The sequence below is a fragment of the Lichenostomus cassidix genome, chromosome 14 (genome assembly GCF_008360975.1).
Source record: "Lichenostomus cassidix isolate B80296 chromosome 14, HeHo_3.0, whole genome shotgun sequence".
Taxonomy (NCBI): domain Eukaryota; kingdom Metazoa; phylum Chordata; class Aves; order Passeriformes; family Meliphagidae; genus Lichenostomus; species Lichenostomus cassidix.
In genome coordinates this window covers 11,437,599-11,462,029 of record NC_139495.1, presented here as the reverse complement: position 1 = coordinate 11,462,029, position 24,431 = coordinate 11,437,599, and the positions used below count along the sequence as shown (strand labels likewise).

The 24,431-nt window shown below is 40.1% G+C and overlaps 1 protein-coding gene across 15 annotated transcripts in view; it reads left to right on the top strand.

The window, feature by feature from the left end:
- LOC146430868 (uncharacterized) overlaps positions 1–24,431 on the top strand; it is a 537,765-nt gene that overhangs the window by 324,812 nt on the left and 188,522 nt on the right. For 10 of the 15 annotated variants that reach the window (XR_014855166.1, XR_014855165.1, XR_014855168.1 and 7 more), the window contains one exon: positions 19,566–19,684. Coding sequence is in view for 4 of the 15 variants with exons in the window: in XM_085074905.1 (XP_084931031.1) it covers positions 19,566–19,684 (119 nt within the window). In the remaining 11 variants the exon portion in view is untranslated. Of the gene's footprint in view, positions 1–19,565; positions 19,685–20,111; positions 20,229–20,468; positions 21,651–24,431 lie in introns of those variants that run through there. The other 5 variants (XR_014855174.1, XR_014855170.1, XM_085074903.1 and 2 more) reach the window with 2 other exon arrangements.

The window sequence follows — 24,431 nt, the reverse complement described above, 5'->3', positions numbered from 1 at the left end:
GGGGGTGTGAGCAGCTTGCTGACTCAGCACATACATGTGCTGCTCTGCCTTCCCCACATCTGGTTCTCTGCAAGATTTCAAGCTTGGCTCACTGCAAATGAGAGATTCAGACTTTTAAAAACAAATTCAGATAAATGTTTTAAGACAGCTTTCTAGAAAGATACCCAAAAATGTATGCACTAGGGCTGAACTTCTGAGTGGACAAAATTGGCCCTATCTTTCTTAATGCTTTCCTTTATGACTGTGTTATTTGGATCAGGAAAATGGAAAAATGATCTGAATCTGGGCCTTTAGCCAGAGCTGAGCCTAAAAGATGAATTATTTAAGAAACAAAGCAAGGTGATAGGTTCCCCTAAATATGGCAGATTTCTTTTTTTTCTTCTGCACTCTCATAGTGAAGTTAAAGAACACTGTCAGAGTGATGAGCTGCCAGCCCTGAGGGGTCTGAATGGCCCCAAACAGCCACCCTGGGCTGTCAGCACCCTCTGCTCCTGCCAGGAGACCCAGTGCTGCTGTGGGGTGCTTGTGTGGCACAGGCATGGCTGAGTCAGCCTTTAAAGCAAATTCAGACATTTGTGCTAACTGCTGTTTTAAAGAAGGAGTTTCACCTTCCTGACAGGCAGCCTGTGGCTCTGCCTGCCCCCTCCCATTTTGCTCTTCCCCAGCTGCCAGTTAAGCACTAACAGAGCATCTTCCTCTCAGGTAGTCTTTATTTCTCCCCTCCTGTTGCCATTGTGTTGGCAATTCCAGCTGCAAATGTTGTGTTTGACCTTCAGTGAGGGTGCCTGGTGATTTGAATTCATTTCAAGCAGTTTTCTGACAGCAAGCCTTAGCCAAAGCCCTTAAGGTTTCCCCTACAAAGGCCTCATGACAGCTTTGCTTGAGGCTTACAGTGGTCCATGCAAGTGGAGGTAGTTTGTAAACCGTAAGTGGCCTTATTAAGTTTGTTGCAGTGCTGAAATGAAGCCCAGGCCTGTGCTAGGCTCAGTCCCAGGAGCTGAAGCAGAAGCTCCCTCACACTTCTCACCCTAGCAAACCAAAATGTGGGAGATGAGCAGTGCTGCTGAGCCTCTCCTGACAGAAGAAAATGATGGAAGATGGGGATGTTTGGGAAAGATGTTAGTTAATCAGGGTTTCAACCTTTGGCCTCTTGATTTTATCATTCTCAGAGCCAGAATAGTGTCAGTTTTTCTGGTAAAAACAGGTGGTTGCACTGTGGATGCACTGCTGTGCTTGGCCAGGCTTGCTGTCAGGGTGATAATGCCAAGGGCAGCTCCATGTCCTGGGCTTTTTTCATTCCACTTCTGCAGCCACAGCACCAGCACAGCTTCATTAGAAGGTCCAGGGGGACATAAAGAGTGCCCAGGCTCATTCCTGGGTCAGGGGTGGCACTTGGCAGTTCAGCTCCAGCATCTCCAAAGATGAGATGCTTATTTTCCCACTTCTCAATAGCTCCCACCCACCTTCCCTTTATTTTCCCTTCGGCTCAGATGCCTGAGCTGTTCATGACTGCTAAAATTCCATCTTTCTAGCAGTAACATTAACATCTATGCCTCTTGTCATGTTTATTACTCCCTAGAACTGAATACATATGATAACTACAAAATAGCATTTTGTCCTCAAAAAACCTGCGCTCATTGTGAAAGCCAAAAATTTCTTTCTTTGCTGCTCAGGTAGGCAGCTGCAACCATGAACCCTTTTTCTGAGATAAATTACAGATAACCTGGAGGATGTGACTGGAAGAGGCCTCCTGAGTCTGGTCCTCTGCTGGTGTCAGTTTTTCCCTTGTCAGTATTTTCAGTTTTCTTGTCCCAGTTTAGGACATCCTCTAAACCATTACCATTAATTTTTTCTCCCTTCAGAACTTGTTCCATGGTTGGAATTACCAGCTTGCAATTGCCCAACTTGCTTTTATTTTTTACTTTTTAAATTCAACATTTGTTATTCTTCAGCTATGCAGTAGCAATTCCAACATCAAAAGCTTATTTAGAATGCCCTGAAGCCAAATGAGTGACTTTGGAGGGAGCAGGCTGATCTAGCAGTTTGCAGCTAATGTGAGGTCAGCATTGGATCCTTTTGTCTATTGTATTTTATATAAGCTCAGTTTTTTGGGCGCAGTGCAAGTTGTAGCTGTCTTCTAACAGACATTGGGCTCTTTATGGTTTCATTTATTTTATTTGACACTGCAATACAAGGATAAGGTAGGAAATGAGACATCTCTCTGCAACAGAATATTATCATCTGAGAACGTTTCTCTGTGGTATTTCCAATTTTGAGTTGAAAACTAATTTTCTAGTTTACCTGGTGTGGGAAATTAATGGTAGGAATTCTTGGGAAACAGCAAAAGGATTGGCATCATGTAGCTTCATTATATAAAGTAATAGGAAAGGTTTCACAGGCAGATGTTCTTGGCTCAGGAATAAGAAACAGATGAAATATTCAACTTTGGAAGAATTTTGGACAAAAACACTTTGTCTAGAAAATTCTTGGTAGGGGGAAATGTCATCTCCAGCAGACAATGTCACCTACATTGCTTATGGCCTCTAAGGCTGGAAGGAAGTCAGAGAAAATCGCAGATGAAGGTATCAGTTATGGCCAATAAGGACAATTCTTGTCCTCTTTTGAAATTTAAGCAAGATTTAATAAAACCTTTTAATGTGTTTGTTAGCCAAGCTCAAACTTCTTGATACGGAATTTCTCAGTGTGACTGACCACAACTAAAGGTCTCTATAATATAGGTATATTGAGAGTTCCTAACTTAATTTTAGTTCAGTTTCTGGATTTAAACCAAAGCTGTAAGCATTCCAAATGATTTTGTAAACCAGACCTAAGAAGACATTATAATATGATTATTATTAACAAGTCAAGTTGTTCTCTCTCTTGGGGAGCTTGCAACAGCCAGGCTCTGTCTGAGCTGTCCTAAAGTAGGAGCCTGAATTGTCTCAGCTCTTTCTGGGGAGGAGGAATTGAGCAAACCTCAGAGTTTTCCAATGAACCTTCAGGATACTCAGTTGTGGTATTTTGTCTTTACAAGGGTAGATAATATATGCCCTGTACATGCTAGCTAACCACTAATGTTTTAAATCCATTTTAAAAAAATCGTACTCTCAAAGAGGTTCAGAGTAGAAGAAACAGTGAAACTGCACCAAAATGAGAGGCAAGAACAGTTCTGCATTATACAAAGGTATTGTTTTTACTGTTTCCCTTCTGCACTAACAGTACCAAGGGGGTTCCTGCTCTTTGCTGCTCAGCCAGCAGTTCCAGCAGACCATTCTCTTCTGCTTTAATGTCACACGTGGTATGGCTGCTTGATCTGTTTTGTAAATAAGCCTAGAATTATTTTGGTGTTAATAGGTGATATTTTACACAGGTTTTAAGCAAGTCCATGGAACTCCTCACAGGCTGCCTGGTCACTGTGCTGTATTTTACTGAGTGCAGTTTCCCACAGTGAGCTCCTGACCTTTCAGAAACATGTCCAGGGAGATATGAATGCCCTTCTTCCTCAGCTCCTTCCCCCCAGAATTTCCCTTTGTGGATGTTACTATTGAATCCAATATGGCTTTGGAAAAAAACTTTTCCAGCTTGTTCTATGACAAGAGAAATGTCTTTACAAAGGAGATTTGAAAGTTGTGAATTGCTACCTTCTAAGCAACTTGGAAACACCTAACTGGATATTTTATTGACACTGCAGGTATCCTGGATTAGGTTTATAAGTTACCTAATAGTATTTTATATACCTGGAGAACTGCTTTCATGGAAAGCCTACTGTGGCAAAAAAAAAAGGAAAGTAATGTTGTTGTTATGAGAACCATACCTTTTACAGAATCTGTTTTCTTTCTCTTCCTTGCAGTAACTCAGAAATGTGTATAGAATCTCTAGAGAGAAGAAGGGCAGTGTGGCTGACTTGTCTCAGAATATGTGTGCACATGATAAGCACAATGTACTTGTGATGATCGTTTCCCAAACACTGGATTTTGTACAGAAGTTATTTCTATTTAAACACCTTGCACCCCTCCACTCTGGTTCAGATCACTGTGAGCTGGCTGACTGGAGTCCATGGGAAGTCATAGGTGCTCTAGAAATGAGAAACCACATGAGTGTCAGATGCAAATCTCTTTGTTCAATTGTCATGAAACAGTCACTCACCTCAGTGTTACACATTGATAGGACAAAGGGGAATGGCTGCAACCTGACAGAGGCAGGGTTGGATGGGATATTGGGAAGGAATTGTTCCCTGTGAGGGTGGTGAAGCCCTGGCACAGGGTGTCCAGAGAAGCTGTGGCTGCCCCTGGATCCCTGGAAGTTCAAGGCCAGACTGGATGGGCTGGGAGCAACCTGGGATGGTAGAAGATGTCCTGCCCATGGCAGGGGTGGAGCTAAATGATCTTTAAGGTCCCTTCCAACCCAAGGCATTCTGTGTTTCTGTGCGGATCTGACAAGGCTTTTTAAACTTTACCCTGTGTGACATGACAGGGTGTCTTGTGATATATTATTGCTGAAGTTATAGGGTTAATGTGGGCTACTCCTTTTTTCCTTTTGGAAATTCATGTGCTGTCATGCAACTGCAGCAAAAAGTGTTGTGTAAAAAAATGTTGAATTATGAAACCCAAGTTGGATTAAATCTGAACTTTCTACCAGAAAGTGCACTTAAGGAATTATTTTGTCCTCAGTGAAGTGTCACCCCATGGGCAGGAACACTGATTTTGTGCTCCCTTTCATCTCTTTTAGATGTCCAATGATAAATATGATCAGTGCATTCCACAGGGCAAAGCAATGGTTCTACCACCTATAATAACAGATTGGAGACTGCAAATATACTAAATTAACATGATAAAATATTTACTATTCAAAATTTTAAGGGCATTAACACTGCTTTAATGCTCTCAAAGTAATTTCGTTGTTGTTACAACTAAGTGGATAAATTGCTTAAGGCACCACATGCTTAGAGGCTCGAGGCTAATGGAATAACTTCAGTTTTGTAGTGCTTCTGTTGCTGGTAGAATTAATCTAGAAAAAGCTTTTAAGAGGCATGCTTTGTGCATTGTGGTTCCCTCAGCTTTGGGGGTTTTGGGTTTGTTTTTTTTGGGTCAGATATGTTGTGGGGTTTTGTGAAAAGCTGAAGTGTTTTCGGAGCTCTTACAATGTTCTTATAAGCACAATGGAATTTACTAAAAAAATGGATTCATTTCTGAGAAAGAAATTAGTTACCAGTGTACTAGATTGTAGAAGCTTTCAGTAGAGGAAGGAAATGCTTATATGGTGCTCTCTGCAGAAAAAAAGAAACTCTAAGTTAATTTAATTAGGACTTTACGATTTTGAGCTGATGCATGTGTGTGACAAAATCATGACCTGTATATGTGAATTTTTATTTCTTTTATTTTGGGTGACTGAATCTGGAGCCGACTCCGAGCTTGTGACACAATTAGTACAATAGTGCAAATCAGCCATTTTTGAAAAGAGTAATTTACTCCATATGCAGCTTCTCAGCAAGAGCCCTCATTAATCAAAGAAGGCCATGTACATCAAAGTGTTCCTTGCTTGCTACAACAACATCCATCATACAGCTAGTAAATGTGCTGTGGCAGGGTTTGATAAATATAATGCCTTTGATGTGCTGATAATTCTGTGTATTGGCATGCTGCTGCCTGGAATTCCCTGGGTATGCACAAAACTCTCAACCAGCCCAGTTCTCTGCTCCAAAATTGTACCTGGGCTCTCCCGAACTCTCTCAAAACCCAGCTGGGTGTGAAGTAGGGCTTGAATGGATTTTCTCTGTCGCTTATGATTCAATGGGGCCAAGTTTTGTAATCTCTTTATTTTTAATCGAGGTTCCCAGATGCTGCAAAATTCCTTTGTGAATATATTTATGTGTGGATGCAGCTTTATCTGACAAGAGCTTCTGTTTGTTGAGGCACTTGTATTTAACATGGTTTATTCATTCTTTTGTATGAATGTACAGTAGAGATTCAGTGTAAAACTTGTAAGAGATGTATGATAGGAAAAGATAAAGCACAAAGTGGTAGAGGTTGGAGGGGGCACGGTCTTGTGGTAAAGAATAAGAAATCAGCTTTGTTAGATGAAAGTGAATGTGGTTTTAGGAGCTCAGTCCTTCAGGCACACAGAACGTGATCCAGGGGTTTGTATTAATTCACTGCCGTCTCTGCAGTTTCTCTGCTGCCAAAGTGACTGAAAACTCATCTTCAGCAAATAACAAAAATGATTACATATGAAGATTTGTGACCTGTCAGAGAGGGGAGCTCCCATTTTTGCTCTGTTTAATGCAAATAATGGTGTTTCAGCTCTGAATCCATAAAGAACAGCAGCTGTGCACTGAAAAGCACCACTGGTGTATTTTCAGTTACTCTGTTTACTGAATTGTACTGTAATTGATTTATTGAATTACAGTTTAATGAAAGGACAAATTACAAACTGGGAATTTTTACCCTAACTGTGTTATAGATACAGTATGCCAAATCCTTGTTTCTTTTGCTTCCTCCCAAGCTGCTGAAGCTCGCTTTCAACCTCTGCTCACAATTTTTTCCAAGAGTGGAGCACGAAAGCAAGGCAGCCAAGAGGCTTGGCAAAAAGTCTTTTCCCCCTGGGTGTAGCAGAGCCCCTCAGCAGCTGCCACTTCAGCCTGTGGTTCAGAAGAACATCTGCCACCCTTCTCTCCTCCACCATATGGGGCACGCTGGGGGTACAAGACCAGAGTAAATGCAGATCCCAAAGCCTTCTGCTCTCACTTTGTTGCTTCCTGTGCCTCCTTTGGCTGTCTCAGCCTGGAATGGCCCTTAAGAGGGAAATCAGGGCAGGTGGAACTTGCCAGTGCTACACCTGATATTGTTTGCTTGTGAGAGATCCTAAAAGAAAGCGGTGGGGGGGATGAGTGGAAGAGTGTTTCAATACGTGACCTCAACTGGCTGCTCTTCTGAGACATTGGACAAACTTTTCCTGGCACCTCGAGGTACTTTGGGCAGAGTTTATCAGCCTCGTGGCTCTAGTGGTACCTGGTGGGGAGGAGGGGAAAGGAGACTGACTGATGAACAGGTTTTTGTGTTCTCAGTGAGCCCTGATCCCTGTGTACGGTGTCTGGGGTTACTGCAGTGGGAGTGACAGCAGAGCAGGACTGAACTGTGGTCATGTCACAGCTGGGGGACAGAAATCCCACCCAAACCTCGTGCTCCCCTCGTTCTCATGTTTGGTGCAGCAGCACTTGCCAGGTGTGGCTCTCCTGTGCAAGGAGGAGGCTGTGGAGCACCAAGGAGCTTCCAATGCATCTCAATTACTGTGCCAGCTGTGCTGAGCAACTGCCTGCTCTGCCATTCCTAACATTTGGGGAGTCTTCAATCATCCTCTAAATGTGTCATTTGTTATCTCTGAGAGCTTGCAGGAAGGAAGGATGGAAGGATTTGGAGAAAGAGTGCATGTGGTGCATAAGCACCCAGAAAAAATGTTGAGCACTTTGCTTCTCCTGTGATGGAGTTGTTTTGGTTTGGTTGGTTTTTTTTTTTAAAGTTAAGTGACAATTGAGATATATTTGTTTGTGTAGCTTGCAGCATAACAATTACCTCCTAGGAAAGTAAAACCTAAAGTGAACAGATATTCTAAAGGAGATTTCTCTGGAACCTGCTCAAGTCAAACCCCATGCGAGCCAAAAAATACATGTAGAGGGAAGCAGATGCATTGATGGAGGAGGGTAATCTGAACTAGTTTGTAGCCTCTGAGCTGTTGGCTGTGTGCTCACTGTGTGCTTGCTATGGCTGGAATGAGCACCAGCGCTGGTTCTTGTGACTCCTGCCTTCTGTAAGGCTGAATATGCATTTTTGATGTGCAAAGTAGGAAAAAACAGAGCAATGTGCTGTTTGCACTATTGCTTCTCTGTAAGCTTGCTCTGCAATTCAAGAGATTATTAAAGTAATTAAAATAGAATGAAAACTCACTGGAGTTTTCTCTTGGTTCTTTTTCTTGGTGTTTTCTTGGTTTCTCTGTGGTCTTCTTGGATACTAACTTTGATACTGAACTTTTAACGGCAACTGAGTGAACTGTGAGACAGTTGGCTTCTCCTGGACAATGTTTTTATAGATAACTGATTAAAAGTGTTTATCTTGTACCACTGCACCACTTAAAAGAAATTAGTCACTGTAGTTGTGTCCTCTGTGCATAAGGCTGCCAGTGCTAAATGCTGCAGTAATAGGTAGGGTTTTTTCTGGTGTGTGGTTTTTTTTTTTTTTTTTTGTGCCTGGTTTTGTCTGGGCCTCAGCACTACTTGCTTCCTAGATCTGCACCTACTGACCTGTGTCACTTGGTCATGTAAACAAAGTCTAAATCCATGAATTGTGAGGCTCTATGATTATGTTTAATTTGTCCTTTAGGTTCTCTGAAGTTAAGGCAAAACCGGTTGGGGTGAAAGTGTCTTATGAATTCTCTGCTTTAGTTCAGGTAACATTCCATGAGCAGGGAGAATTCAGTACTGCTCAGGTCTTGCTTGCATCTCTCACAGAGTATATTTTAGAAGCAGGACGATGTTTTAAAATACAGAGGAAAAATAAGTTGTGTGAAATGTGCTGGAGGATAATAATCTCAGGAAATATTAAAATACAACAGTATTTGTCCAACTGTAACTGTCGACTTATTTTGCCAAATTACACTGGCAGGAATTTACAGAGCAGGAGACTAAAGTTTATGGCTCATTAACAATAAGTGTTGTACACCTACACTGTAATTCCTCAAAATGTATTTTCTCCTTTAGTACTGCATATACTGTGTGGAATGACAGTAATTACAGAAACTAATTGAATGAGATAGTCATAACTCTAAAAGTCATATTACTCATTTCAAAATGGTTTATTTCCTGAAATAAACAATCTTTACGGAGTGAGCAGATATAACATCCCTTTAAGTTTATTAAACTCATTAAATATCCTTAAATATGTTGAAAAGTGTATGCTGTGCATTTAATAGAGGGTATAGATACATGCAAGTATGACATCCATAAAAATTATCATCCTTAAAATGAGATTTCAGTGAAGCAGTTTGTCTCAAAAGTTTGTCTTTCCATAGCTAGTCGAAAATAGGATAAGTTTTCAGGATTTAATAGCAAAAGTTTGTTGCAGAATGAAATCTCTGCTTTCAGCCTTGTGTGGGCACAGGTGATATCCTCACCCAATGGACACATCAATCCTTGCTCATTAATGCAGAGCTGAACTTCCCCAGAGGTTGACCCTTGAAGTGTCCCTGCTGCAGGTTTGAGGGAAAGCTCTGAGGTTGGAAAACAAGGGATGTGGATGAACATTCAAGCACTGGGGTCAGCCCCTCTCCCTGCTCCTGCCCGTGGACATAACCACAGTATAGTGGATGTTTGGGTTTTCTTAATTGCTGAGTGTTGCTTGTTTTTGTTGTTTTAAAGGGCAATAAAAGGGTATTTGTAGGAGTTACTACTGATTTCAGCGGCTCCATTTTCCAGGAGCTGCTTCCCATATCATCTGAAGATATATAATCTTAATAAATGAATTAAGATTCTTGTTAGCTGATACGATGTAGTTTAATGGTAATGGACTACTGTGGAAAGCTGTAATGTATACATTATAAATCAACAGAATATGTGAACATAATGGTTACGTGTAGTGATGTTCTGCACTTCTGATTGCTGCTGTGCTATACTCATTTTGCAGTGGCCTTTTTAAAACCTTTATTATTTTCCAAGGTATTGGTCTGGTTGCTCTATGCTTTCCATGAGAGCACTGCCTTCTGTAAACAGGAGCCCATGTTTAACACAAAATATAACAAATTATCTTTATCAGCAGCTATCTGCTTTGCTCCATTTTGTAGGTTGTTTATGTATAAAGTAATAATGTGCATTTCCTCCCGGTGGAGAGTCTTTTAAGGCAAACTCTTTTACTCATGCAATTGCTTTCCCTGACATTGATGCTGACAATCTTCATCAACATTCATCCAGTGTGTCATATAAAACAAGGTGATAAATGTACCCTTGCACCCCAGGGTGTTACACGTACATCCATTTTTCTCCACTTTCCTTTCTTTTAGCAGTCACTGTTTCGCTGGACTGCAAAAACCTAATTGTAATATCTTCTGCTCTCCTAAACAAGCTCATTTTTCTCCAGCCTAACCCATCAGAGGTGCTGTCAATCAAGGAGAAAGCTGTCACACGGAGATCAGGGTGGCAGAGGGCTCCAGTGTTTAGGTTCTTCCCAGGAAATGCTTTAAACCATTTTGTGCTATAACCTAGATTTTTCTATTTGCAGTCTTATCAAATGAATCCGAAATTATCTGCTGTGTCTCTTCAGCAACAAATTGTAAACAGCTCAGATAAACGCTAAGAAAAGTCTGGCTAATACAAGAATAAAATCCAAGACTGAGAAGGTATTTCCTCCTAATAATTTTGAATATGGCCAATTTCCCTGTCGTATCACAAGTGACTATAATGGAATCTAATAACCATTGGAAATTATATTACTCTGCACTCTCCCTGTATCTAAGGGAGACAGAAACCTGAAAGCAAGTGGATGGGTCAAAATAGGGTGACTTTGACTCAAACTCATTGGCTACAAGTATTCATTATAAACAAAATCTGTCAAATCTTTTCACTAATAAGGGTGTAGATCTTATTACAGCCTCAGGACAGTAATAACTTATTCTCTGACATATTATGTGAATTTTATGTGCCTACTCTATAAAAAGTGCACAGTTTCCATAGCAATTTTGATTCTTCTATGATACATGATGTGACAGCATGTACCATTTTTCCTTCCTCCATGATAAATTGTCCCCACCACTCAGCCACTAGATTGCTGCTAGAAATCAGAATATCGTTTTGATCTCACTAAAAACTAATATTAATAATTAGGCTCAGATGTTTGCTCTGGCAAGAATAACTTCTTTATCATTATTCACTGCTTCATTACTTAGGTTAACAATTTTGAAACCATAAATCAAGAATAATAGGGTGAAGTCTAACAATTGCTTCAGAAGATGTCAGGGATGATCTCAAACTTCTTAGGTGGAAGAGGTCCCATATTAATGTTGAAAATTTTGGGGTGACTGGTGAGTTATTTAAGAGTCTCTCTGCTTTCTTTATCTCTGAGTAGCATTTGCACAGACCTAAACAAGAGCTGTGAAAGAAAGGCATCAAATGGCTCCCTGCCCTTGGCGACAAGTGACACTTCACTGTGGATGTAGAGACAGGTCTGGTGTTTGCTGCCAAGTGCTGCAGAACTCCTTTCCCCCTAGATTTGGGTGTAGAAATGAATGCCTGATCAATTCAGCTGGGAAAGGGAAACTCAGTGCTCTCTGGTTTGCCTCTTTGGATCTATTCAGTATGGAAAAAGCTGTTTAGCCTCTGCTGCTGGTTGGGATGGTGCAGACAGTGGTGGGATGTTTTAGGTGAGACTGGAGATTCTTCTTTTGGCCAAAGCCCTGCAGCAGTGCTCCATGCCTTGCCTGATGCTTTTCACCTGCCCAAACCTCCCTGATGTTTTGTGGCTTGTCTGAAATCACAGTCATGTGGAGTGCTTGGAATGTCACATTAGTCGTGTTTGGTTGAGTTTAAAAAACTGGCATTTTAAAATGGTATTTTCATTGTTCTTGCCCTGAATTTCATGAGGAGTGGTTTAGTTTCTGATTTGAGGAAAGCACAACACTAACATGGCCCACTGAGATCTTGGGAAGGTTAATTCTCTTCCCTGTGTCTCAATTTACTCATTTGAAAACTTTATCCTTTCAATTTCTCTCCTTGGAAGGGATTCCATTAGTAAAGCTTTTTAGCTGCGAGAAATGAACGTTTTTTAAATTTGGGGTTGCTTTGTGTGGCGATTTTAGCTACAGCACTTCTGTAGCTTTATCATTTCCAGCAGAATGGAAAGTCAATTACCAAAGAAGTTCAGGGGATTGCTAACCCAAAGGGCATCTGAATCCCAAAATAATGTGTGGGACTGCAGTAAGGTACCAAGGGTGATCAGGAATCAGAGAGCAGAGCTCAATTGCTTTCTCTGTGCAGCAGATTTTAACACCTGGGCAGTGCTGTCCATGTTAGTACCTGATGGTGTTCTGGATAGATCAATGCTTGCTTGTAATAGATCAACTTAGGGGTGAAATTTGATTTTGCTAAAAAATCTCATTGTTTGATGTTATTAAATTATAAAGGATAGAAGGTACATTGATTTACAGGTGTAATATACTGTTGTGTCAGAGAGTTCTATTGGCTTCTGTTAAATATATTTTCAGTGAAGTTTACTCATTCTGCATAAATATGTGGATTAATTTGGAGGGCACTTTAGATTTATCTTGATGTTTGTGTGCCAAAAAAGTGTTGTTCCACAGTGCATGCCAGTAATACTGGTTTACATTGGGTTTTGTATTAAAAGGAAAATAGTTGATTATCTCTCATTTACTGATTTAGCTGTTAATTGCATTGCTTTTATGAAAAAGTCACAAAATAGAGTCCAATCTTGTTCTGATGGGTTTACACAGGATCCAATTTATGAGAAGTGGAACAGGTGGAACTTGTCACCATTATTATTGCTTTTATTATAGTTGCAAATACTGTCTTTATTATTTTTCAGTAGAATAAATGCTCCTAGCAAAACTAATTTAACATGACCTTGTTATTGCACACTCCTAACTAGCTAAACATATTTTGGGGTTTCAACTATGGATATTTCAGCTTCCTGGCAGCCTGGAGAAAGCTGTTGAAAAGCTTGGCAATTCTCCATTAAAAGAAGGTAAAATTGAGCTTTGGAAAGATAGTCTGTGTGTAACTTTTGAAAATGTCCCTCATTTCTTGTTCAGTTAAATGTATTTTTTGTGGAGATAGTGGGGTGCCATTATAATATGTACTAACTGCCTGATTGTGGTGATGGTTGTGGGTTCAGGCTCTTGCTGTTCTTGAAGGCTTTTCCATGAGGACAGGGCAAGCCTAGAGGTGGAGGTCAGGACAAGGACAGTGACAGAGGAATGCAGCTGATGTCTCAGCTCCTGCTTGTACACTTGGCACAGGAGAGTAACCCTTGGACTGGTCTGGGTGCTTCTGACCCTGCAGAGAAGGTCTTGGAGAATCCTGAGAGCAGCTTGAGACACAGGAATTTCAGAGAGGAGAGCATACAGGCAAAACAGATAGTCTGGTTTGTTCCCTGGCAGGACTGGAAATGCTTGTGAGCTGATAACCAGCTATTTGGATTGATTATTTGACTCACTTTTGGCTGGCATCATAGCAATATAAATCCTGGGAAAAGGCACGGCTTCTGTTTGCTGCTCATTTATGAATTCTGGTTTTGCTGGGACACTGACCATATTATTTGCACTAAAATTTAATCTGTCATCTCTTGGTAATTTCACCTTGCCCTGCTTGCACTGTGCTCTCGCCCAGTCCATGTGCTCCTGGGGTGACAAGTTTGTTCCTCTGCACCCTTTGCAAATGCTGTTCAAAGGCACAAGGAACTGTCAGACAGCAGCTCCTGTTACTGAAGGAAAAACTCAGAGGAATTTGGCAGAGCCATGTTGGTGCCAATTGTGAATTCCTGAGCATTGGTTCGTTAAACAGGAGGGCAACATGTGTATGGTTGATGTTGATTTTTACCATTTTGTTTCTGATTCTTGCTGAATCCTTTGACTTCCTGCTCTATCAGCAGTGCTTCCATCTGCCCCACCACTATAATAGCTGGCCAGTGCACAGGGCTATGTAAACCAGGTGATTATTTAGCAGATTTAGAGATATTTTTTATTATTCCATGGAGGCTTATTGACACAGTTCATCAGAGGGGTTTTTTTTTCCTATCTGTAAAGTTCCAGTTTGCCAGATCTTTCAAGTTCAGCCAGGTGTTTGGCTTAAGTGGGAAGTTGCTGAAAAGTTTTGAAGAAAAAGTAGCTTGAACAAAAGAGCAATTTCATAGAAGTCAAATTGTTTTCCACATTCATTAGATTCAGATTTGTTGTAATACTGTAATTTCTATCTTCAAAGGGTTAGAAACCCAAGAATATATTTTGTTTGTCGAACTTTTATGGATTAGATACATCCACTTAATTATCTTGGTAGTCTTCAGCTCTGTGTTACAATGAATTTTATCTGCAACTATTATGAAATGACAAATTAGAAGTGACAAGTATTGATCAAATATTTTCAGCAATCAAATTTTTTTCAAGCCAAACTGAAATGTGAAAATAGAAATGTTTTTCTGGATCCCATCTCTTTTCAATAAGTTTTTCCGTGGAGAAAACTCTAAAGATTACGTTAGGTCTCTTTTTGTTATGATTAATTGCATTTTGACTTTTTTGTAAAGGGAAATCAATACAAATACCTTACAAATCATTATAATATCATTGAGTGTGCTACACATAAACCAAATTATATACATGTAGATCAGGGAACTGCACAGTAATAACAAACCAAAACAAATAACTGTAAAGTAACAGCCTGGTAGAGATCTCGCATAAACCAGCATGTTTCATTGACAAAGCAATATATTTGGTAGACAAAATAATATGTAACTCTAATGAGGTGTTTAAATTTCAGTCCATGTTTCACCTTGTAGTATTTCTATTTTATGAATGAACAGAACCATTAAATTAAAAATGAAATGAGGTGGTAAATCATTGATTCTGTTGTATGTGAAGTTGTCGTGTGCCTCTGGATTTTTCTAAAAGGAAAGCAAAAAACCCTTACAAAGCTCTTACAAAGCTCTTCTACAAGTGTTGCCTTCCGCTTGGCTATTTTCCATTAATTTAACTCAAGCCTCAGTTTTTCCTTAAATTCTGGTCTCTTGATAATGAATGACAAAAAGTTAGGCACTCAGCACGGTTTAGTTCAATGGTCAGGCAGCTCAAACTGCTGGAGTATTGGTTGTCTCATGGCTTTGTTGATGCTGGAGCTTGCTGGGATTCCAGAAATCTCTTATAGTCTGCCATACAACTGTTCCAACTTTTCCAAGGATTCTGGCTGCTTTAGAACTACCAGAATTTCACTTTTACAGTATTAGGCAGATGTTGAGGTGTAGTTATCCCATCAGTGTGTTGCTGCCCTTGCAGAAATCCTGCTTGACGCTGGCAGTTTGCATTGCTGTGCAGCACTGGGAGTTTGGCCTCTCTTTTCAGGCTGCTCCTCTCCCTACCAGGGCTGGTTCCCAACTCATCCCATCCCAGCAGCCCAGCCCCAGGGCCTCCCTGCCAGCTGGCTGCTGGGCTAGTGAATTCTTCAGGGCTTTCAGGGCGCAGTGGCACAGGTCTGGTGTCAACAGGAGTCCATGGCTTTACTCATGCTGTGTCTGTTCAGGAGGAGCATTAAAATAGAAAATCCACACGATTCTGTTCATAGCTGTTGTATTGAACCATTTAGGCTCTGTGATGATCAGAATTGCAGGTTAGGCATAGCATGGAAGAGGAAAGTTCCTAAGGCCCAGATTAATAACTCTCTCTGTACGTATTTCCTCAGATACCTACTGGGAGCACTTCAGCTCCAGCACTTGAAAGACAATGTGCAGGATCCTGTTAGAGCAGGTGACACTGACAGGAAAAGGCAGCGTGACATCTCTTTGGGTGACAGATATTTTCTCTGGGCAAGTTGCCATAACTCTTTAGGAGTTCCCCTCCAACCTTCAAATCTGTACATGTTGCTGGAATCTGTGTCTTCAAAACACCTCTTAAATCAAACATTCTGTCAAAGAACCAAGAAGTTAAATCAAGAAACACCTACTTCCTCCCTGAAAAGGGATCATGCTCTTCATCTTTGCAGTGGCCCTAGGTGAAAATCACTGGGAGGAAAGTGAGTCCTAACAAGATTGTTATTACACCTGGCTTAGTTCTCTGTCTTCCAGTTTAGCTCAGAGCTGCTCAGTGGCCTCCAACAGATCACACAAATCATTCTATCCAGGTAATTGTTCTTTTCCTGCCCTTAGAATAAAGACATAGCAGTTCTGTACAATTCTCACTTCCATGACATTTAAAGACTTCTTTAGGGTCAGCAGCCGCAGGAGGGAGAGGATTCCTCTGAATTGTGAGGGCCCTAAAGTCTCAGAGTGGCACCTTTAAGTGAAACTGAAACAAATGCTTCTGTCTCTCTTGGGAAATTTTTCACAGGCATCAGGCATGAAAACCAAACCCTCTTTCTGCCATCAAACTCCAATAGTCCAGCCCTCTCCAAGTCAAATCTGTAGTTGGGTCAGTCTCTGCAAGAGCACAGTCTGTAGGATGGGAGAATTCACATCTCAAATAGCAAGTACCTGATAAATTACAGACTTCATGGGGAGGCTCAGAACTTCAAAACTTTTCTTCTTTTTTTTCCTTAAATCAACTGGACAAATAGAAGATAATAGTTTTCTCTAGGCTCTTGTACACTTAGGGTTGTTCTGTCACTGATACCTGTAGCTATTGGAAGTACAGTTGATTAAACACCTCCATTAAATCCTGATAATGATTTTCATGACTTAATTTTTACATCTGAGGCTGTGTGCTTGCATTTCAGCTTCCCAATGCTCACAATGTGTTTCTGCTCCCTTTCTTGGAGCAGCAAGTCCTGAGTTTTCATATTCAATAGTCTAGTTTTGATGTCCAAATTCTCAGGTCCCAAGCTGTGGAAGGGAACTGACTCTGTCTCAGAAAGCCAGGCTCTCTTAAGTGCCTTCAGCACTCTGGGAAATTTGTGCCTGAAACAATAAATCTTTCCTGATACACAGTGACCTGTGAGTAAAGTTAGCATTGTGTACTTGGCTGTAAAAATTTATGTTGGATACATAGGACTTGGTGGTTTTTCCCTTCCTTTTCCTGATTGCATGATCTCTGAGCTTTGCTGTCACACAAAGAACTTCAAATATGCACATGCTAAATGATATGTCCAATTCAAATACACTGCAGAGAGAATTGTGTAATTTACTTGCACTTTGTAACTAAGCAGTCTGTGGAGAGAGAATAATTTGCTTGGAGGAAGGACAGGTAATTTTGAGTGACAAAGTCAGGAAAGGCTCTCTTTTGCAAGAGAGTTCATGAACAGAAAATGACAAGATCTGTTGAAAAAAATCTTCTTTGCTTTTGTTTAACATGTAAAAATGTTGGTTGTTCCGAGTTGGTAAACTTAGCAAACGGATTCCTGACAGCTGCATGCCTTTGGGGTGTTCCTCAAAGGCTTAGAAGCATGCAAAAAGTCAAAAGCAGAGACAAGTAGGTATTTTATCATGTTCCAATTTTAGACTGTTTTAGGATTCTTAATTTTTAACATAGATGTTCTTCTAGGAACATACTGAAAATGCACCACTCTGTGAGGTTTGTGAACGTCCAATTGGCCTTAGGTTTTGCAGCATCCCAGCACAGAAATGGCCCTGGCTCTTCTGTGGAAGGAGCACAACTTTCTCCTGCATCTCCAAGCCTTGCCATGATGGCCTGAACTTGCCAAAAGGGGATGCTGAGTTACACTTTCCTGGTCATTTTTTCCATTGGAGGTCACTTAAAGACATTTTTGCTCCACTGGTTGGAAAATGCTTTGTGAGGCTGTGATGAATCTCTGAAATGCATAATAATGAGGTTAGAAAAAAATAAAATGAGCTTGTTACTATGATGGCTGTTGAAAATTTATGAGACCCACTTTGTACCAGCAAAACAAACCCAGCTGCCTCCTGCCTATCTGCAAGAAAAATATCCTTTATAAAAAAAAAAAAAAAAAAACAAACAATAAAACAAGCCCAAAAAATTTTACATTGTTTAAGTGCAAAGGTGTGGGAAATTCTCAGCTGGAGCAGCAATTGCATTCTTCATGTTTCAGTCTTCTTTTTTTTTTCAGACAACATTTAAGAGGTATTTCTGATATGGATCATCTTTTTAAGGAGGCATATTCAAAATTCAAGCAGAATCCTTTCACTCATTTCAAGGAGAGGTGGGGGGAAGGAAAAGTGTTTTGCATTGATTAATTAAATCATAAACCACTTATTCTGTGATTCATTTAACCTCATGCTCAGCAATAAGCTGGAGGGAATGGCAGTGAGCTTTGACTGGATCTTTATGGTGTCGTCTTCAGCTCCTGTTTCATTATTTTGTCTGTTACCAACACTGTTTTGGTCACAAATGCAAGGTGCAGCACTAGGAGGATGCAGTTGGAAATGCAGGATCAGGTGAGGGAAAGGAAAAAGGAAAAATAAACACAAAAAAACAACTAACCAAAAGATAATTCAACTATGAAGAGTCTTTTAAGTTAAAAGTGTCCTATAACTAGGTTTGCAAGGCACATAGAACTTTCTGGGTCAATTACTGTTATTCTGCCTCCTACCCTAAACCCACTTGTTTATTTTCTGAGTCTATTTGCAGAAACGAATTAGAGGAAAGGGTGAGAGAGAATCTGGATTTGAGTTGTGAAACAGATTATACATAATCTTGGTCGTTTTGGTGTTCTGAAAAAGAACAATGAAAAATTTGTTTCCACTAATGTGACTAAATTTCTGTCTCTCCAGCTGATGACTCTAATTTCTTTAGAATCACATAAAATCTGTGTCCCTTTTCCCTCACTTTTGAACCTTCCTCTTTTACACATACACTGCGTATTTCCTTCATTGTCCTTTTTTATCTGTCTGCATTTCCTTCTCTTGCTGAATCCTTCCAGGACCCATTTTTCCCCCCAAGGTCTATATCAGCGCAGTGCCACCGGTGCAAGACATTCTGGTGATGTATTGCACCTATACATCATCAGAGCAACAGGGTTTTGATAAACAGCTTTCTAATACATCATTAGATCATCACTGATGGCACTTTGATGATGTATTATATTAGTACATCATCAGAGCACTGTCATCCCTGTGATGTATTTATAAACAGATGGTGCTGTCATGCAAGAAAGAAGGGAAAGCAGGAGAGAACGTTTCACTCTGTTTCAGCACAAAATGTGTCCCCACCTCTCACTGGATGAGATTAAAGACAAAGACCCTGTGAGGGCATAATTGTCTCATTAGGTTTTGGCTCTAACTCCATCGACTGCCCTGGGCAGCACCTGGCAAGCAGGCACATAACCCTTCTTGGCCAGGAGCACACAGAGCTCTTTGAGACACATTTTCCTGTTCATTGTCACTCAGTCATAAAGCCAGGGTTATTTATCATTTTTCATAGTTGCATGCTTGCAGGTGTAATTATATTTTATTTAATATGTCTGTAAGTAAAATGCTGTTTCTGCCATAAGGTGTTGTGGTCAAACACTCCAGCTGGGAGGCTCCAGCAGCACTGGATGCACTGCTGGACACTCAGTGGTCACTCCAGAGGCTCCCTTTCACTGCTGCAAGGGAAAAATTTTGCATGTCAAAAAAGAGGGCAAATTAAAATAATTTTAATAGAAACAGATTTTTTTTTTTCTCAGTACTACCATAACTGCTAAGATAATTATTGAATTTACAGTCAGTATCTAGCATTTTGAAAGCTAGCTCTGTGGATTGTTAGATCAAGTATTTTGTTATTATTTCCACTTCATTATTGGGATCATCAACACCTTCATTTGGTGGATTTGTGCATCTGTTGCACATGTAATGTCTTGCTGAACTGTATTACTTAACTACTTGTGCTGAGGAAACCTTTTCATGTTTCTTTTTCAGGTGAGGACACTAAGCAAGACAAAGATCAGGAGAACTGTCCAAATCACAGACATTTACCCTGGGGCTGCCAAACTCCAAACACTTCTACCCTTAGTCCAACAGCACAAGGGATGCAGCAGGTAGGTCAGGCTTACTCATGATTCATTTACAAAGCTATGATTTGGGATGACTGGTGAAATACAACCCAAGTTTTTATCTGAGGTTATTGTTTGATGCCTGCTTTGGACTTTTGATTTATTTTTCTTTTGTCAGAGGATAATCTTTGTGAGATTAGTCATCAAAATGAAAATTGTGTCCCCACGAAAGATTCACTTGCAAATATGGTGTGTGTATATATATGTGAACAATTATCACAAAAACATATTCAAAATATCTAGCTCTATTTTAACATGTCAGGAGGTGATATGCAGTGAGATTTGCTTTCCCAGTTATGTCTTAATCCTATATCTTCAGACTCAAAACTTATTGTGCAAGAGACTTTAAGGTCAAACAGATTCATTTTGCACTTATGGAAATTTCCCATGTCGAATTCTCGATGAATTGTAGATGAATGGAGGTGAATTCGTCCTTTTTGAGAAAGGACATTCCCCCAGAATTGCACACATGGCAATGGAATACAGAGTGAAAATATGTACGTTTGCTTCAGCAGAGATTGAACAAAAGTGTGGTGCCTGATCAAACCCAGAGCCAGCAAAAGGGGATGTCTACTAAAACTTTATGAATGTCACTGTAGGGCTAATTCATTCTTTGTTTTGTTTGCCTTGAGTAATTATTGTTCTAATTCTCGTATTTCATATGACTTGTAAAGTCAGAGGTAAGAATTAATTTTGAGTCTAAATTGTGTAATTTAAATACACACAAAAAAAAGGAAAACAGGAAGATACTGTAATATTAATTCTGCAGGTGGAGAATTGAACAGAGAGAAACAGAATATTTTCCCTGAAGTCACTGTGTCTGTAATACAGATCAGGCTTAGAGATGGGAAGATCTGATCCACAGATCTTCAGTATTTGGTTCTGGGGTGTCTGCTGGAATTTCATCTTGCTGCCTGGCACAGGCACTGGAAGCACTATGTCTATGTAGAGGGAAGAAAAAACACATGAAAAGTGTTTTGCAGCTGTGTTTAACCCTAAATCAGACCTGGGGAGCACTAAAGCATTTTCAAACCCACAGGGACCCTCAAAAATGGGGTTCTTAAACTCAAAAGTTGGGGTGAGCTCAGGCCAAACTGGGCATGTGCTAAAATTGTTACTGTGCTGGGAGAGGAGTTTGGACTGTTTTATCATATTTCATTTACCAGCCCTGAAACCGAGTCAGAGAGACAACAGTAATGCCAGGCTCATGAAATTCTCTGAAGCTTGGCATTAGGAGCAGGATAATTTTGTTCATTGGAGGTAATGAAAACTACTGCTTGGCAATCACTGTTCAGCAGTATTTCCTACTCGGAGAAGGAACAAAACCAGTGCCAAAAGGATTCCTATTAAATTATGCAGCCATTAAAATGGAGAGCAGTGGGGAGTTGTTGTACTTGCAGCCCTTTGGAATGTGGGGATGCCAGCAGCTCCTTTTAACACTGGTGGGCATTTTGCACTCGCAAGGTCTCTGGGGTTGAGCTCCAGGCTGTGAGCCACTGTGTGATTATTCAGAGAGTGCAGCAGGTCTGGATTTCTCTCAGCTCTTTCTGTGTGACACACTGCAGCAGCTGTGGCATTTCCAAGAGGAGCAGGCAGGGTCATCTGAGTCAGAGCAGCAACCTGATTAGGTGGTTTTGATCACACAAACATTTTGAGCTCAGGAAGGAGTCAGGGGGTGTTGTCTGTAAATCTTTCCAAAGTCAGGCTTAGGGGACTGCTGTGACAGTTATTGGAACAAAGGGGAATAACATGATGTAGTAGAAACAGGTTCCTTCTAGTAGGAAGTGGTCTTAATGCTAATAAAAGGGTCTTGTAGGTCATTCAAGATTTCTTTTTTCCCCAGTCACAGACAATGTGGTTATCTGTTTCAATATATGCGTTAATATATTAAAACCAGCATTTGCACAGTCAAAATAGAAATTGCTGTCAAATAGGATTTTCTGATTTTTTTTTTTTAATAAAATGGCAAATAAGGGATTTTTTTTCTTAATTAATGATCAATTCCCATGTTTTATATGACAGGTGAATGAAAAGGAATCTGATATTCCATTCATGCTTTAAAATTCCATTTATTGCACATGATCTTCTTTAGGACATAGTCTATCTGCTGTGGAAAAACAGCTAGCTGGAAAAAATAGGTTTCAAGGAATTGATGAGTATAGGAGCTTGAAGTAGTGCTTGAAATACATTTTGATTTTTGATCTGAAGACAAAATTTTAAAACAGCATAAAGATTTCTTTTAAGTGGAAGGATCAAGTGCTCTCAGGTGGACAGATGTGGACTACATCATGTAGTTAGAAGGGAGTAGACCATGAAATACAAACATTTCCCTTTTTCTGGCACTTTTAAACTCAGATTTGTGATGCTGTATGCAGTTTTGGATGTCCAGTAAAAGATGTTGATAGACTGGATCATGCTGAGATGAGCCCCAAATAGTCTGGGGGCTGGAAGGGAGGGAAGCCAAGGGAAAGAGGCTCCACTGAGAACAGTTAAAGGTGACTTTAAATGTATAGCCTTTCTCTGGAGTTTTCTTCCAGGATAAATCTGTCATAACCCACTTTAAAGAATATTCTTTCCAAATGTTACATTGATTGATATGACCTAACATTTTCTCCTCATTTGAAATGTGAAGCCTCCCTTTTTTGAAGCGGTGAGATTTAAATGCGAAAGACCAAAAGTTTTTGGCATGTGGGCAATAGGGAAATATCTCCAAAATGGATATCTGAGATCATATGGGAAAAGATTGGAAAGATACCATCTCAAGTATGCAGAAAAGAAATCTCGGCTGTTTGGAACCAATACTAGTTATAAGTAAAATTAAAGACTTTTTGTTATTCTCAACTTGTCTCATTTGGGTTTTATCCAGCATAAGATAAAACTTGATTTCTCTAGCTTTCAGCAATTATTTTTCAACATTGATCCAGGCCAAGGAAATAAACTCCTTTTTGGTCTTTTATTTTAAAAGCAAAATAAAAGTGTTGGAGGCCTTAAGCACTTTTTCAGATATTAAATAACATTTATATCAATGTAGGAATAAAGGCATAGATCTGAAATGCTGGTCAGCCGACTGTGTGTGTTGAAATTATTAGTGCAAATGGAAATCATGCAGTTTGTTACTGCAAATGGGACAGACAAAGGGAAATCATGCTTTCTGTCAGGACTGTGAAATGAGATTGATACTAGGTAGTATTCCATTATTTCAAGATGCCAACAGTTTTGACAGTCCAATTGCAATTACTGGAGATAGTGGCTCAGCAAATTGAGAAGGAAATTAGGTTTGATCGCATGAGAGAGAGGAAGAATGCCATAAAGAGCCCTCCCTCCTCCTTTTTAAAGGTACACAGATTCAACAGGGAGCTTTTTCCTCAACAAAAGGCAGGGAGGGGGAATAAAAAACCCCAAATCATAAATCAGAGTTCTCAGGTGTTATGTAAATTGAGGCGAGTGCATCACCTCCCCACAAATAATGTCAATAAATACTTTAATTAAGGTGTTCTGCTGTTCTATGCCATGTCTAGCTTTGACCTAGAGCCAGGTTCAGGCTTGCCCCTCGTGCTTTGCCAACATGCTCTGTCAACTCAGATGGCAACCCAGAGTTTTTAGTTCTACTGGAGAAACCATTATCTCGATGAGTCGCTTTCCCTTATTGACATCTGAGGGGTTCATGCAGTTGCTATAAAGACCTTTAAAGCTAACTGGAAAACTTCCTTGTCAGAAATTTCTTTGGGAGGAAATGGGAAGTTTGATTCCATTGCTGAATCAGAGCAAATAAAGGTGACACAGATGGCAAGATACATTAGGTAATTCTAAGTATTTAGGAATCTAACTGAGCCTAGCACTTTGTATTAGGTCTGCGCAACTTCTGTAAAGAATAAAAGGAAACAATCGTGACATTTCCCATGTTGTATCTTAAAAGATATTTTAATTGTTTTGATACTGGCATTGGTAAAAATAAAATGTGAAGATAAAATCTGATGTTTGACATGAAGAGTGGGAAACTCCCTGTAAGCCAAGTATCAAAGCTGAAGCAGATGCCATTTTTCTGGGCCAGCTGAATTTAACACTCATTGCTATGCATATAGGGAGGTTATTTTCTCAGACTCACAGAAGTCTGCCATAGTGCCAACCAAAATAATCATCATTCACTTGTCCAAACAGAGAAAAATACAGTATTAGAAGCATGAAAGCACATTGTTGCATAGTTGCATCTGAACTGCTGCTGTTGTGGTTCTGTAACTTATAATTTTCTGGACAGTTTCTATGCAAACACATGATTGTGTGGTATTTTAAAGTCTGAATTTAATGCTGTCTTTTGAACTTAAGTGTTGATGGTCAACATCTACTGTGTCTGTGTGCTTAGAAGTATATGGTTAGCGAACCATTTCATGACTGTTTGTTTCAAGCACCAATTTATACATGGGGCTTGATTTGTTTTCAAAGTGAGCAGAAGATCAAAACCATGTAGAACAGTTTGAATTCCCCTGCCTCACATCACTGGCATACCCTGTGCAGTCCCCAAAAGTTCCTGGGATGTGGTGAGCCTCCCCAGGGAGTCAGGTTTGTCATGGCCAAATTTCATCTCATTTTAATTTTACCATGCACTGTTAATTATGGCTTCACAGGCACAGCCTTTCCTCGGTGTGATATAGGATTTTAAAAGCTAATGCAATTCAATGCCCATACAGCAATTAGCAGATATTGCAGTTTAGGAGAACAATATTTATTAAATTGG